At 46.2% G+C, this 16,814-nt stretch overlaps 1 protein-coding gene across 1 annotated transcript in view; it reads right to left on the reverse strand.

Annotated features, from left to right (window-relative positions):
- Window positions 1-11,105: 11,105 nt before the first annotated feature.
- Window positions 11,106-16,814, reverse strand: part of RERE (arginine-glutamic acid dipeptide repeats) — a 169,814-nt gene continuing 164,105 nt past the window's right edge. Inside the window, exons 18-21 of the mRNA XM_054394838.1 lie at window positions 15,640-16,360; window positions 12,662-12,808; window positions 12,249-12,429; window positions 11,106-11,193 (exon numbers count right to left, since the gene is read on the reverse strand). Coding sequence (XP_054250813.1) covers window positions 11,160-11,193; window positions 12,249-12,429; window positions 12,662-12,808; window positions 15,640-16,360 — 1,083 coding nt within the window. The 3' untranslated portion in view covers window positions 11,106-11,159. The remainder of the gene's footprint in view (window positions 11,194-12,248; window positions 12,430-12,661; window positions 12,809-15,639; window positions 16,361-16,814) is intronic.

Here is a 16,814-nt window from a genome sequence, read left to right on the forward strand (position 1 = left end):
AATGGCTGAGAGGGGACCTGATCAATGCTTACAAATCCCTTAAGGGTGGGTGTCAAGATGGGGACAGTCTCTTCTCAGTGGTGCCCAGTGATAGGATGAAGGGCAATGGACACAAACTGGAACACAGGAAGTTCTGCTCCAACGTGAGGAAAAACTTTGGTGTGAGGATGCTGTAGCCCTGGAGCAGGCTGCCCAGAGAGGTTGTGGAGTCTTCTTCTCTGGAAAGATTCCAAACCCACCTGGGCAGGTTCCTCTGTGACCTGTTCTAGGTGATCCTGCTTTGGCAGGGGGGTTGGACTCGATCTCCAGAGACCCCTTCCAACCCCTACCATTCCAGGGAGAACAGCAAAAGGCTTATGTCTGAAAACCACATCTTCCAGTCAAACCCTGTTGAAATGCCCTGCTTTGTGTGCACTGAACACTCCCAGAGGTTTTCTATGAACACACTGACCATGGACCAGATTCAGTGGCTTGCTGCGAAAGGCTCTGGTACCACCCCAGATTTACACCATGTAAGCTTTACTTCCAGCTTTTCCTTTCCTCAGTTCATTACACTCTAAGTCCTCAAGACATCAGACAAATGAAATGCATGCCACATTGCTTCAGCACTGACAGAGTGCAAATGCTTTTGCAAAGGTACCTATTTCAGTGTTACTTTTTCTCCAGTGAGCACAGATCTGACATGGATTTTCACTACCCTTGGCATCCATGTCCCCACCACAGAAATGTCACTGAACAACAACAGCCCTGAGCTTTTGGCTGCTGTTGTTGAAAAGCTTGAATGTGCTAGACATTTGTTCCTGTTCCAGCACTGCACAATGGTTCATAGAATGGTTTAGGTTAGAAGGGACCTTAAAAGATCATCCAGCTCCAAACCCCTGCCATGGGCAGAGACACCTCCCACTACCTCCCAGGTAGCTCAAGGCCTCATCCAACCTAGCTTTGAGCACTTCCAGGGAAGAGGCATCTACAACCTCCCTGGGCAACCCGTTCCAGTGTTACAGGAGTGAAAGCAACAAATGCATTTCTAACCAATAAAATGATGTTCTACTGCCTTATCGACTGCAAAGGAATAAACTGGGCCCCTCAGTTTAGGAAAGATGTTGAATTGCTGGAGCATGTCCAGAGAAGGGCAATGAGGCTGGGGAGAGGCCTTGAGCACAAGCCCTATGAGGAGAGGCTGAGGGAGCTGGGACTGTTTAGCCTGGAGAAGAGGAGGCTCAGGGGAGACCTCATTGCTGTCTACAACTACCTGAAGGGAGGCTGTAGCCAGGTGGGGGTTTGGTCTCTTCTCCCAGGCAACCAGCAGCAGAACAAGAGGACACAGTCTCAAGCTGTGCCAGGGGAGGTTTAGGCTGGAGGTGAGGAGAAAGTTCTTCACAGAGAGAGTGGTTGGCCATTGGAATGTGCTGCCCAGGGAGGTGGTGGAGTCACCATCCTTGGAGGTGTTCAAGAGGGGATTGGACGTGGCACTTGGTGCCATGGTTTAGATAGGCATGAGGTTTAGGGTGACAGGTTGGACTTGATGATCCTTGAGGTCTCTTCCAACCTTCTTGATTCTTGACATCCTGCAATCAAGGAATAATTGGGAAGAAAAGTTAAAGTCTTTCTACCTCCCAAATCCACACCATGGATAGGAAAACTCAGCACAGACCAGGCTTTGATACAGCAGTCTGATGGCTAAAGGAGAACAGACAGATTACAAACCCTCTAGGCCCTGCACATTCTCCTGGTGGGCCAAAAAAAGCAGATCAAAATGAGGCAAGAAACTAAAAAAAAAAAACAAAACAAACCCCCCCCCCCAAAAAAAACCAAAAAACACCAAAACCCAAACCAACACCAAACAAACAAACAAAAAAACCAAACCAAAACAAAAAAACCCCAAACCCTCATTAATAATTTCAAAGTAAAAGAGATTCTGAGACAGGATGTAGTCAGGGGATTATTTAAGTGTTGTCATCTGAATGAATTAGTGTTTACAGCCCAGTGCCACCCTAGGGACTGAAGTCTCTGCTCAGATTCCCTGTCTGAGGTCAACTCAGAACAAGTTACAACCAACACAAATGCAGACAAAGCTCCCCCAGATGCTGAGGCAGCTGTAGAAACCTTCCTGGTTGCTCTCCTGACAGCCTGCCTTCACCTGCAGGGTCCCTGCATGCCAGCACATGATGGAATGGTTAATTAACTGCTGGTTTATTACAAGCAGTGAGACACTTCACAGTGGCCCTGTGTCAACCCTAGCATTTTACAAACCGTTTCAGTTCTGTATCACAAGACACTTTGTTTCCTCTCCTCAGACATTTCACAGAATCTCAGCTTGGTGGAGGGTCCTCTGGAAATCATCCAGTCCAACCTCCCTGCTAAAGCAGGAGCACCCACAGCAGCTTGCCCAGGATCACAATGTCCAGGTGGGTTTGGAATCTCTCCAGAGAGGAGGAGACTCCACAACCTCTCCCGGCAGCCTGCTCCAGGGCTCCAGCACCCTCACAGCAAAGAAGTTTCTCCTCATGTTATTATTTACAACACAAAAAGCCTTTTCTGGCAGACACATGGGACATCAGGCAGTGTTGTCCACTGGAAGATTTAGGGCTGAGTGGGCCCTTTCACAGAGAGTTCATGCATTTCACAGTGGCACTTGTGACTGTTCAACAATTCTGTTAGTCCTCTCCCTCTGAATAAATTGTCACAGGCACTCCCCTGGTGACAAACCAACCCTCAGTATTATCACAGAACACCACAGAGAGGCTTAGGTTGGAAGGGCCCTTAATCTACTGCAGTTATGAAATGCTGAAGCTTACTGGAGCTTCTTGGAGAAGTTGGGAAGTGTGTACCTTCGCTTGCTTTGCTACTGAGCATCCTCTTGTCCTTCTTAAATTACTGCTATCAATATCTGTTTTATTTGCTACTATATAAAAAGCATTGAGTTGTGAAAGAACAGAAGCCTAAAGAAGGATAAACCACTGACAGCTGGATGACAATAAAACAACCCAACTGACAGGGAGGAAAATCTCCCTTGAAGCAAGATGTCTATTTTGAAAGCACAAATTCACCCATGGTACAGGCCAAGCAAACTGGACACCGTGTCCCTGCCTGGGCTTTGCAATTAGGGCTCATTTAAACAAGCTGCAAAATGGCAGAGAAATTTCCATCCTAAAGATCTGGCTAGCAGCCTGCTGCAGCAAAACCAAGACCTCAGGCAAAGTGAAACACAACTCCACTGACATCACACACAGCTATTTTCCAAGACCAGTGCATCAATTTATTTCTGAATTTCTCTCCCATACACACATTCCCTGGTGGAAGAAGCTCAGCCTTGCAGCTATAGCGTGAGACAGGAGCATTCAGAAGCTAAGCAACAGCTCTGCAGAGCTTCCTCCTCCTGACATTGCCACAGGTAAGGACATTGGACAAATTTTTAAAGTGCTAACAAATAATGAAATGGGATTGCAACAGGATTCAGAAGCTGGAAAAACCCAAAGTCATCCAGAATAAAGGAATGGGCAACAGGGCTGATGGCTCCAATGTTTTCAGGGTCTTTCACTTTGACAGCAGCACTTGTGATTTATCCTAAGTGTGCTGTGGTGCCAGGGAAAGCACACTAGTTCATTAACAATCAGTGAAATTATGCTTCTGTCGAAGCTGGGCTTGATTTAGTGCCCTAAAATTTACACACTTTGACTTTCAAAACCTGAGAGATGTGGCAGTAAGGGAATTATCAAATTCTGTCCTGGATGCAGCTTCTACCTGCCAAGCGCCCTTGTCAGTGCTTTTTGACTGTGCCTTTTCCACCTTCTGCAGAGGAATGCAGGATTAACCCATCCCAATACTCATGCAAACAGAAAGTGAATGGTGTTTATTGGGAAAACTCAATTGCTCTCCTTTTTGAGATCCAATATGGGTGGTGACAGAAGCCTGTGCTGCATCAGCATTCCCTGGGACATCTCTCAAGTGAACATCTTTAGAACTCACTTTTGGGAAGTATCTGAGAGTTTATGCAGATAAAAGGTTTCGGTTTTGTCAGATTCCTTCACCTGCTTTTATTTAGGGAGTGGAAAAGAGGCAGGGGATTATAGGAACAGGGCAGGGAAGTACGTTCTTTATATATATATATAAATAGAAGTAGCTGAATTTGCAGGGGCCAAGTTACCACTTCTACAGAGAGAAGCCTTTGTGAAGAACAAAAACCAGCCTGGCTAAATCACCCACTTGGGATTTGTGGTTTGCATTAGGTTGTTTTTAATTTCTTTCCTCCTGTTTTTGCTAAGTCAACACCATGAGAAAAATCAGACTTAATTACCTTGCATTAAAGAAGGAAAGAAGCAGAACAGCAGCTTGCAAAGGCTGACTTGTACATGTAGGGCACACCACAACTCTGCCCTCCAACACCAGACATTTGACTCTGACACATTTAGGGTGAGAAATTCCTCTAGAAAAACACTCCCCCAGAAACACCAGCATGGCTTTCTCAACTTACCTGTCACAGAGGGGAGCAAGGGAGGAAAAGCATCTGGGACACATGGAAGAGCACCTGTGACAGTAACATGGACCAGCTGAGCAGAACAAGGGCTGCCTCAGGGACCAAAGGATACTTTCCAGGAGGAGTACAGAGGGACCTAAAGGACACCACCAGGAGGGGCAGAGGAGAAGCTGGCTCCCTTTAGGTCAAGGAACACGGCCAGGAGGGGCCAAGGGATGGCGTACCACAAGGTCAGGGTCTGTCTGGGCCTCGCTCCACAGGCAAGCAGGCATGGCTGTTCTCAAGGAGAAGACCATGGTCCATGACTCCCTCCACCACCTTATGTTCCCATCATGGGGAAAAGGCTCTTACCTGTAGGCCACCAGGCTGCACGGGCTGAGGGATCCCTCACAGCACCTTCCTGTCACACTGTTCCTGTCACAGCACAGGGGAACAAGGCTCTTCTCTGCAGGTCATTAACAATCAGTGAAATTATGCTTCTGTCGAAGCTGGGCTTGATTTAGTGCCCCAAAATTTACACACTTTGACTGTCAAAACCTGAGAGATGTGGAAGTAAGGGAATTATCAAATCCTGTCCTGGATGCAGCTTCTACCTGCCAAATGCCCTTGTCAGTGCTTTTTGACTGTGCCTTTTCCACCTTCTGCAGAGGAATGCAAGATTAACCCTTCCCAATACTCATGCAGGTCGTCATGCCACCAGACCTGAGGAATCCTCCCAGCTATCCCTGGGCTGGGAAGGACTGAAGCCTGCTGCCTGCATTACTCCTTCCAGCTGACCTGGCGTCAGGACGAGGTCTGGTAACGCACACAGAAAGCCCTGCGCTAGACGAGCTTCTGAGGCATCGTTAGCACAAGAGCACCACTGCAACAGGAACTATATTGTTCCATTTATGCAGTAATAAAAACCCTCTCCAGCCTCGTTCCCATAGGATTCATCATGTAAAGTCTGGAAACTTCAGATGCTGTAGCAAGAAAGGGAGGGCAGCCTAAGCCCTCTTGAGTTCTGCGTCAGGTATGAGGAGCAGGCGTTGAACACCTCCCAGGAGCAACTCCCGGGAGCCCCCCTGGGCAACTGGTTCCAGTGTCTCACCACCCTCACTGTGAAGAATTCCTAATCTCCAATCTAAATCTCCCCTCCTCAAGCTTCAATCCATTCCCTCCCATCCAATCACTACAAGCCCTGGTAAAAAGTCCCTTCCCAGCTTTGCTGCAGGCCCCTTCAGGCACTGGAAGGCCACTGTAAGGTCTCCCTGGAGCCTTCTCTTCTCCAGGCTGAGCAGCCCCAGCTCCCTGAGCCGGTTCCCACAGGAGAGGTTCCCCAGCCCTCTGATCATCTTTGTGGCCCTTCTGTGGACCTGCTCCAGCAGCTCCATGTTCCCTTTCATGCTGGGGGCACCAGAACTAGCCACAGTAATGCAGGTGGGGCAGGGGGGGTTGAAACTAGGTGGTCTTTAAGGCCTCTTCCAATGTAAACCATTCTATGCATCTATGAATCAGCACCCCCCACCCCACCCAAAAAAGAAAAAAAGTCAAAATAAATACATAGCATATGTTCAAGCCAGCCTCAGAAAAAGTACTTTCAGAAGCTATTTCCAGTAGACAAGAACTGACCTTCCCCTTAGAAAATGCCACGGGGTATAAATAGAGCAGCCACTTCAAATCTGCAGCTCCAAAGCCCCATGCAATTTGTCATGAATACTTCTCAGTCTCCTTCAAGCACACTCAAAGAAGAGGGCAGACTTCTTGCCACACTCAGAGCACTAATTAGCTTGAACTGGAGTCAAAATACTTCATTACTTCGCAAAATTCATAGGTCAAAACCAAAGCAGAACCAGATTAAGAATGCAGCCTTCCCATCTCCCTTGTGACCAGTTATTCTCAAGTTCTCATCACCTTTCTCTGTGGCATCATATTTCCCAGCATTTTGGAGATGCTGATTATCAGGAATTGCAAATACAGACTCACAGAATTGTTTTTTGTTGGAAAGACCTGAGATCATTGACTCCAACCATCAACCTAAGACTCCCATGGCCACTAGGCCATGTCCCGAAGTGCCACGTCCACCTGTCTGTTCCACACCTCCAGGGAGGGTGACTCCACCACCTCCCCCTGGGCAGCCTGTTCCAATGTCTGACCACTCTTGCAGGGAAGAAATGGTTCCTAATATCCAACCTAAACCTCCCCTGGCACAATTTCAGGCCAGTCATACAATCAGAACACCCAAACAGCCAGCTCACACAAATACATTTAAATCCCTGACAGATGGAAGACAGGGAGCCACTACAAACGTACACAAACATGTAACTTGATGCAATTTGAAAGCAGATTTTAGCTTTTCAGCAGACAATGAACAGACAATGAGTTATTGTGCATCTCCCTCTCTGCAATTACCATCCTTTTGGAATGCATCTCTTGCCAGTTCTGTATCAGCACTGCAAGCCAACTCTACCACACCTCCTAGAAAATAAGATGCATCAGAAACTCTGCTCCCAGGGCAGAGTGAACTGTACCTATCTTCAGGCTTATACTTCATTAGTCATCAGGCCTCCTTCTCCCTTGCAGGTCTTCTGAACATCTCAGGTTCACTCAATTTAAAAGGAGATGAAGGTGTGCAGTCTTTTCTTGAAACTCAGGGAATTCTCCTCTCTGGTTTTGGAGTTCTCTTCTTTCTTTTCTTTGGCTGACACAGGAGCTTATGCACAACCTGTATTTTAACCACTTGTCTCAAGCAGATAAGTGGCTGTAGCTGATCTGTTAATCACTTATAGCCACTGATTATGCATCTGTAAACATTATTTATCTGTAAATCTAGAAATCACCACTGCAGACAGAAAGGCCCTGAAAGCCAAAACATCCGCACACATTTGCTGTTGCCAATTTGGCTGCTTAACTTACGGAAGAATATACCCAAGTTGTGCAGCATGGCCCCAGAGCATAAAGGTGCTACAGGGAGGCAGAATATCAAAGCCAGGTTGGATAAGGCCTTGAGCAACCTGGTCTAGTGGAAGTTGTCCCTGCCCATGGCAGTGGGGTTGGAACTGGATGATCTTTAAGGTCCCTATGATATCTCTAGAAGTGGACATAGTTTGGTTTGGGTTGGAAGGGACCTTAAAGATCATCCAGTTCCAACCCCACTGCCATGGGCAGGGACACCTCCCACTAGAGCAGGTTGCTCAAGGCCCCATCCAACCTGGCCTTGAACACCTCCAAGGAGAGGGCATCCACAATCTGTGCCAGAGTCTCACCACCCTCACTGTAAAGCATTTCACCTCAAAATGTAAAGATGAAAAAAGACGATGAGGAGCAGCTGATATCCAGATGTGATGGTGGAGTTTTGTGTACTGTGTATTAAACCCAGAGAAGGGAAAACTGAAGCCAAGATGCCTTTGAAACCACACACTGTGGCCATCCCGTATCATCCCAGAGGAAATTTAACTCTTGTTCCCCACTAACAACAATCAAGAGACACATTCTGCTTGCAGGCAAAACCTGGCTGCTGTAGTGTAGCTTGGTTTTTATTTATGTCCACAAATATTTCAAAAAAATTACAAAATACTCAAATGGAGAGAACACAGAAGTCACGATTTCTGGGTTTCTACTCTGTTTACACTGTGTTATCCCATGGCAAACTACTCATATATACATTAAGCTTCAAGATATATATAAATGTAGCAGTCAGAATGTACACTCTGCTTTTAACGGTGCAGTGAAACAAGCTCAACCATGACGACATAGAGAACAAGAGAGACGGTTCAAAAAAACAAAAAACCAAAACAGTAAAGCAAGATTAAAAAGAAAAGAAACTATCCAAGCAAGAGGGAAAAAAAACCCAAAACCAAACCAACACAGATTTCTGAAAGAAGGAAAAAAACAAAATCAAAATGTCTGGGTTGTTGTAACAGGGCATCGAACACCAGGATGGCTTCAAAACCTACTGAGTGTAAAGTCGTAGTTAATCATTACAATGGAAGGGTTTCAGTGCTTGTTTGCTGAATGATGTGAAGAGAAACCTCCCATAAATGATTAAGAATGCTTTTCTGAGAGGAAAAAAAAAAAAAAACAACAAAGAGAGATCAATGAACAGCTTTTGAACAGCAAATTTTAGCTACAAATAAAAACACAAAGAGGACCACGGGAGGCAATTAGTTTTTTTTCTTTAAGACAAACTAGAGCTAAAAATAACAGAAGGATCAGAAGAAATGGCTGAAGTGGCTGAACTCCCCCAAAATCCTCAATTTCAGGTTTAAGTGAAATGTGCCTAATTGAAGCTTTAAAGAAAATGGAAGCACTCTCTCTGCTGAGCAGACTGATGTTAGGAGCTACTTAGCTGCCAGCAAAAATCACTCAGAAGAAAACCACTGTAGATCAGACCACTGCAGGCTGTCTGCAGTGCCCAGGTGAAATGGTTTTCTTCTTAGTGACATGTTTTTTACTGACTGAAGACTTCACCATCCTTGATTCTAGACTGACCTCCTGGTTTCCAAGCCTAGCTGTTCCTCCTGCCACCTTCAGAGAGTTCACATACAGCAGATGGAATGGATTAAACACTACTGCAGCAGGTCTTCAGCACTGAGAAATCTCACCTGGTGGGCAGAAAAGAGGAAGATCAACACTAGCTGAAATAGTCTTCCTCTGTCTCCTATGCACTCTTGGACCTAAACTAGCCCACTGCCTATTTTTAATTGCTAAATTGATGTTACTAACTGTCCATCTTTGGGCAGTGGTGCTGGTTTGAGATCCATGAGGGGGACAAAGCACTCTGCAGGCCATGCCTTCCATCAGAGAGCTGATTAACTGCAACTTTATCAACCATGGCTCAGGACAGTCCCTATGACACAACCATCACACTCAACAGCCTACAACACCAGAGAGAGAGCATTCCTGAGTTAGGAGAGAGAATGGGGGGAAAAGTTATGCACCAGCAGAAAAAATGGCCAGCAGGTTCAGATGTCCATTGATTGCATCACCCTCTGCTCTGGCAAAGAAAACCCATGGTAAAACAGTGGGGAAAGAAAACAATTCTGCCTAGACAGTAAGCAGAGCTGTCTCCAAAATAATGCTCACTGGCATGCTGTGTATTCCTCTCCTTTTACCATCCACATGGGAACAAGCCAACAGGAGTTATCTGTGTGGACCTGTTGTGTTGGGAGTCAGTGAAAGCTGCTCTCTGGATGATGTCTGGTTCATCCCAAAGCAGTTAAGTTCCTGAGATATAGAACATTGGTGGCAGTTAGAAAGATTTTTTGCTTATAAAACCAGAACTAAAAACAGTCAAGAGAAAAAAAAATAAATACAGACTGGTCTTTGCAAAAACAACTCTTAAGGACACTAACTGAGTTGCCTAGTTCACTTCTCTTAAGAACATATCAAACATAAGAGGCCAGAAAGAGCAAAAAATATGCACATGCATACAAAATTCTGGCTGGGCTAGTTTGAGCCACGGAACATTTTCCAAAGAGACTTTCAGAACAGATCATTTCTTTGAACTTTTGCCTATAAAGTCTAAACCCAATGTCATTAGATTTAAGTCTTCCAAAGGTTATAGGTTAAGAAATGTATTATGGCCACACTGAAAATGAACCCTGGAAGTAGGCATCAAAAAAAGGTAAGCTAGTTCCAAGGGACATCTGTGCTGCTGAGAAACCCAACTTCAGCAGAAACCATTCTGCAGAACAGAGAGATGGAACACAAACGAACAAACAAACAAAACCCCAACCAATCAAACCAACCAAAAAAAAAACCAGGAACAGAAACAGTCATTTGCAACATTATCCCTGCATCTGCCTTTAATGCTTATTGTTGACACCAAACCAAATGTCAAGCTTTTACCCATGTGAAATTATTGATACCCACCATTCCCTTTAATTAAAGGGACAATTATATATATCTTTTTAAAAATTATTATTATTATTTATTAAAAAATCAACTCTGTATTCTGTCAATACCAGGTAGGAATTCACAATTTGTGATGTTACTGAAAAAAAAAAAAAAACAAATCAAGATAAATGTTTCTGGAGTCCTGTTTGTTGTTTTTTTGTTTTGTTTTGTTTCTCCCCTCTACCCCAAAAAAAGTTATTTACAGACTTAAAAAGCCATGCTGCTGCAGAACTGAGCTCTCTTTAAAATTATGAAGATTTCCTACAATGTATTAAAATAAAAGTAGATTTTTTTTAATTATTATTTTATAGCACTTGGATTCAGAGCTTGTTATGTCACCTACTTGCAATCTTTGTTTCTTTTTTTAATAGCTATAGATGCATTGAGTGTCTCTTCACGCACAGTGACTCTCGTGTTGTGAACCTGATTCTAGCACCTACTCAAAACAAACTAGTAGGAAAAGGAAAAGAAAAAAAAAGGAGGAAAGAAAAAAAATAACCCAAAAAACCCCAAGATTGCAGGAAGTTCTCTGAATATTCCACACAGTCCTGTTATTTCCAATAGGCTTCTGAATATGTTGTCATGCAGGGAGACCCATGTCAGTCTTGAGAAATCTTCTCTACAAATGAACGCTAGATGCTGATCAGTCTCTACTTGTTGGGTGGCTGTTTTGTGTTTTAAATATATAAAGAAATCTTTATAAGATATTCTTTTTTCCTTTTGTAGCTCTTATTGTATGTAAAAATGTTCCACTCCTTCCCAAGGACTGGGGTTTCCGTAGCCAGCATTACAAATAAATAATTTATTACAACTGTTTGTCACCTTCTTTCTTCAGTCGACTGCAAGAGAAAGAAAACTCATTTTAGCAGGAGGAAGGAGGTGTCACATCACTTCAGAGATGGCTTTGCCTTCCTGCTGACCTCCCCCCAGGTGCCCTGAAGGGATCAGAGGTTGCCATGGGGCTTGTGAGCTTTCAGCACAAAAATGAGAGCTGCTGTAACGGCAGCGATAACGCTGTCTGTGGTGGGAAGAAGTGATGACCTTTTGCTACTGAAGTGCTCCTTACATGTGAGCACGATCACTGGTGCCAGCTCATCAAGCTTCAACTTTATCTGCAGCTTCAGATATGACAGTCAGCTTCAGACAGGCTGGCTGCCCCCATGGCATGAGGCCAGCAGGCAATTCAGGAGAGCAGAAGGCAGGACTGAAATATCAGAGCCAAGCAATGCAAGGTACGTGTTTGATATGCTGCTTCCTCTCTGCCCTTGCTACCCACAGACATGTGGAATGACCCCTGCTACGTGCTGGTGGCTTTTTCTTCTTAGCTGACACAGCCAAAGTCACTGCCAAACAGGAACTAAAGTGGTGTCACATAAGAGATCCGTACTACTATGAACACCATACAGCATTCTGGGGAGAAGGATCTCACATGATTCATCTAGGCACTCTCAGCTGGTAATGCAGGACCTGTATTCTTCACACACCTCAACTTCCCACTGTCCTTACTCGTTTCTTAAGATTTATTGAGTTCCTCTTCTCATTCACGTAGCTTTACCCACCCTCCTCCACTATTCTCAAGGAGGAGAGAGAGATGCGGAAGCAGCAGTTGTAGTGAGTATCGCAATAAAAACCTCACTCAGAGATAATTCTGCAATGTAAACCTCAACTCGTCTACACCCTGTGGTGTAGCTTGGACCTAGCTTCCCATCTGCCCTATTTTCTAAACCCAAATGAGGTCTTTCTACAGCTTCACCACTTCCCATAACTGCATCAGGAGAGGAACTCAGCACACACTAGCAAGGCAGCAATCCAGAAGAAAAAAGATGGAACGTGGAGAAAGATGAAGAAGCTGTAGCACCCCTGTGTCTCTAAAAGCTTTCATTGCACCTCTCACCTGTAATAATCTTCCTGACTTGGTAGATGACCACCATGCATGTGAGGATGCCCATGCAACCACTGCTGCTCCATTGCCAGTCTTTGCAGCTCTGCTGACTGGGCGTGCATGGCCTGCAGCTGGTGGGCTGCTGACATAGGAGGTGGAATGGCACCAGGCAGATCTCGTGGATAAGGAGTACCTAAGAGAGAGTTGCTCATTTTCAGACACTTAATTGCTATGAGGCCTGCAGAGACTTGTCCCATGAAGCTTTTTGGTTTAACTTGTTGTTATGACAAAACCAAACCAACCAGCTTTTGGCTGTCACCCAAGTTACAGCTCCACTCCACCAACTTCCCTCCTATGACAGGCTAAGAAGACCCAGATGAAAAGATGACAGTTGTCCCCTGTAAAGGACCATAAAATGCTCTCACCAAAGACTGGATGTCGGAGCATTTCATGCTCATGAGGTGGCTGTCCTAGCAATGGGTTGGGGATGGTCCCAGGTGGGTAGGGGAAACGTGCCAAATGGGGTCCAGCTGCTAAAGGATCCACCAGCGGGTGAACAGGTCCTGCTGAACCTTTAAAAGAAGGAAAGACAGAATCAAATCCCTGCTTTGGGAAGCATCACTCACTGCTGGGGGGATCAAAAGCCCTGTTAGACTTGAGCTGGATCAGCTTTTGGCTGAACTGACATGTAATTCCCAGGAGCTTAACTCCATCCTATTTGAAACCCACTTTTCTATCTTAAAGTAACATCTGCTTTCCAAACAGTCTCAATTGGTAAAGCAACAGCCCAGTGCTTTCCATTTCTGGTAGAGGAAGAAACCCACCAAAGATGGCCAGCATTTAGGAGACAGGTCCCCCAAACTCTTTCCTGTTTCCCCTGAACACACAAAACTGGAGAATCACCAGTGACATTGAGTACTGAAGCACTTAAGCATCCTTCTGTCTTTACTCATACTACTTGGTAGGCTAAAAGCTGGCAAACCAAGGGTTCAGCCAAAGGTCACCCTGTCACCATCCTTGTGTGGAGAGGGACACCTGCAGACAAGCTCTCTGATGTCACTTCAGCAATATAACAAAAAAAAAAAGGACACCAGGAAAACCTGAAAACCTCAGTGAGCTGATCTGAAATCTCTGTGAAGTTGTTAGCAGCCTGCAGAGGAACCTCGGACGAGGGGAATACAGCACAGCTAACAGAACTGTCCTGCAGCTGGTGCAGAGCTTGAGTGTGAGGTCATTCTGCACTCCAAGGAGATGTACAGGTTATGCACTTAGGGCCTCACTCACCTACAGAACTACTCTGGAGCAAGTACTATTTGGAGACACTCAAGAGCCCCTCATAGCTTTAAGGTGGCACCCAAAATTAAAGCCAAAGTAATTTCCAAATACAGGTAAGAGATTTGAAAATGAACTGACTTGGCTTTGTCTGCACCAGTCTCTAGCTAGTGAGGATCTGAACACGCTACCTCTGCTTTTCATAGAGTCACACAATGGTTTGGGTTGGAAGGGACCTTAAAGATCATCTAATTCCAACCCCCCCTTCCACTAGTCCAAGTTGCTGAAAGCCTCATCCAACCTAGCCTTGAACACCTCTGGAGAGGGAGCATCCATGACCTCCCCTAGGCAACCTGTTCCAGTGTCTCATCACCCTCACTGCAAAGAATTTCTTTCTAATATCCAGTCTGAATCTCCCCTCCTCAAGCTTCAATTCCCCCTCATCCTAAACAAGTAGCTGGGGAGTACCCACACTTACCTGCAGAGCTGGTAACTTACCTGCCCACAGACTCCTGCACAGACACGACCTCTGACAAATGCCTTCTGCTAACAGGGGGCTATGCAAACCTGCCCCAAACTGAACCAATCTGGAATTTATGCATTCTCAAGTCCACAGTGACAGCATGAAGAATGATGATACTCAGCACCATCACTTCCTAACTTTAGCAGCCCCCTGCCCCTTCCTCTCACCAGATTCCTTGCTGTACCATCCGGCCTCTGCGGCAGCACTCGAATTCCTTCCCAACTCCCCAGAGCAAACATCCCAGCTCCACTTCATGCACACTGCTCCAAGGCACAGGATGCTAAATCTGATTGCACAAACACTTGTAGCCAGCTGCACCAGAAGCTGCACTTTAAAGCACTTGGACGTTTTTTCCCCTCTGACTTCACATCTACTGCACCTGGTGCCTTGCTTGCTACATTCTCTCCAGTCTGCCACTAGGAAATGTGAAACACTCTTAGTGCCTCATCTTCCAGACTGGAGTAACCATGCAGCTTACTTTAGCAAAAAGGCATCAATTCCTTTTTGAGACTATTAAAATACTTGTGGGGAAAAAAAAACCCAACAAACCACACATCAGAATAAACTGTCAGCTAGGAAGATGCCAACACATAAAGTTAAATGGTTCCTAGGAGAATTGTGACAATTTCAGCTCAAGTAAAGCCAGATGGTTGGCATGTAAATGGCTGAAGGGATGAAATCTTTCTCTCCTCAGTTTTATTTTTCCCAGCTCCTATATGGAAACAGCAGCTCCTTTCCAGCTATACCTCCTAATCTAAGCAGTGTTACCCATTCCATGACATCTCTCCTAATCAACTGCCTTCACCCACTGGATTCTCCACCTGTAGACCAGACACCCCTGTAAGGTGTTGCTCTGGAACTCCAGTATTTTAAACCACCACAAGAAACCAATAACCCTTCCACAGTGACAGTGGGTAGGCTCAACGGAGATCCCTGTATTGCTATTCACTGTCACTGTTGTGGGTCCACCCTCCAAAAGCAGAATTGTTCGCTTTTCAGTTATCACAACTTACACAGTGCAGAATGATAGAATCATTAAGGCTGGAAAAGCGGAAAAGCTCTTTAAGATCATCAAGCCCAACCTTCAACTCAGCACCACCATGGCCACTAAACCATGTCCCCAAATGCCTTGTCCACATGTTTCTTGAGCACTTCCAGGGATGGCGACTTCCCCACCTCTTGGGCAGCCTGTTCCAATGCCTGACCACTCTTACAGCAAAAAAACTGTTCCTAACATCCAACTCAAACCTCCCCTCATGCAACCTGAGGCTATTGGCTCTTTTCTGTCACCAGGGATGGTGTTCACAGAGTAACACCACACAGAAGACAAGCATTTTGCTACTTGATTTCCAGAGTCACAACCTGCCTGGGGAGAAAGGCTCTCTAGCATCACAGAGTCATTAAGGTTGGACAAGCCCTTCAAGATCCAAGTCCAACCATGACCACTGAACTATATGCTGAAATGCCACATCTACACACTTCATGAACACCTCCAGAGATGGTGACTCCACCACCTTCCTGGGCAGCCTGTTCCAATGTCTGATCACTCTCTCAGTAAAGAAATTGTTCTAAACACCCAACCTAAACCTCCCCAGGCACTGGGCTCACCTTGATGGAGGGGATCCTGCTGATGTAGGTGTAGATGTGAGTGTATGTGTGAGTGTTGGTGATGGTGGGGTGTGACGTTGAACATCTGGAGCCGTGCCAGGGGGTCGTTGGTCAGTGACGCCATGCGCTCCGCGTGTATCCTCTCTGCTGCCAGTCTGTCAGGGTAGCTCATTTCAGGCCGTAACTGAGGGCCTGCCAGTGCAAGTCTCTCTCTTTCAAGGGGGTTCAAACCGGGATGGAAGGAAGCAAAGGGGTGAGGTCCTGCTGTTGGGGGAATAGTCAGTGCACCGTGCCTGGCAAAATGCTCCATGGGGTTAGTAGCTGGGTGCAGAGCATCCAGCTCCGGGGGCTTCACCTCAAAGCCAGGTTTCATCCTCTCCCTCAGCTCCCTCTCCCGGATTTCTCGCTCCCGGATTTCCCGCTCCCGCAGCTCTCGCTCCCGGATGGTGGGATCCACGTTGTAGAGGCCAGGCATGTGGTAGGCCAGGAGGGGATCGGTGGGGTTGAGGGGCACGAAGAAGGGGTGGTTGCGGTTTGTGGGGGACATGACGTGAGGCCGAGCGTATTCGCTCAGTGTTCGTAACGCAGGCGTGTCGGGGCCGATGTAGGGCGGCACAGCAGCGATGGTGGTCGGGGGAGGCTCAAACGAAGGCCTCATGTGTGCCGGACCGCTGAGCTGAGACTCGCCGAGCCGGCCCTCGTGGGACGAGCTGGATACCTTCTGCTGCACAGAATGGAGAAGAAAAAGGCAATTCAACACAGTGAATTCGACACGGGAAGGACGTGCATCTGTTAGAGCAGGTCCAGGGGAAGGCTGTGAAGATGATCCAAGGGCTACAGAGCCTCCCCTATGGGGACAGCCTGAGAGAGTTGGGTCTGTTCAGCCTGTAGGAGAGAAGGCTCCGGGCAGATCTTACAGCAGCCTTCCAGGATTTAAGGAGGCTACAGGAGAGCTGGAGAAAGGACTTTGTACAAAGGCATGGAGTGACAGAATGAGGGGTAATGGCTTCGGAAGCTGGATTTAGATTAAGACATTAGAGTGAATTCTTCTCCACGAGGGTGGTGAGGCACTGGAACACTGACAGATCCCTTAATGGACAGATGCTATACCCTGACTTCCACAGTCCTAGAGGAACACACATCTCTGATTCAGACCTCTGAAATGCACCTGCAGT

Source organism: Indicator indicator, chromosome 32 (assembly GCF_027791375.1).
Source record: "Indicator indicator isolate 239-I01 chromosome 32, UM_Iind_1.1, whole genome shotgun sequence".
In the NCBI taxonomy this organism is placed as follows: Eukaryota; Metazoa; Chordata; class Aves; order Piciformes; family Indicatoridae; genus Indicator; species Indicator indicator.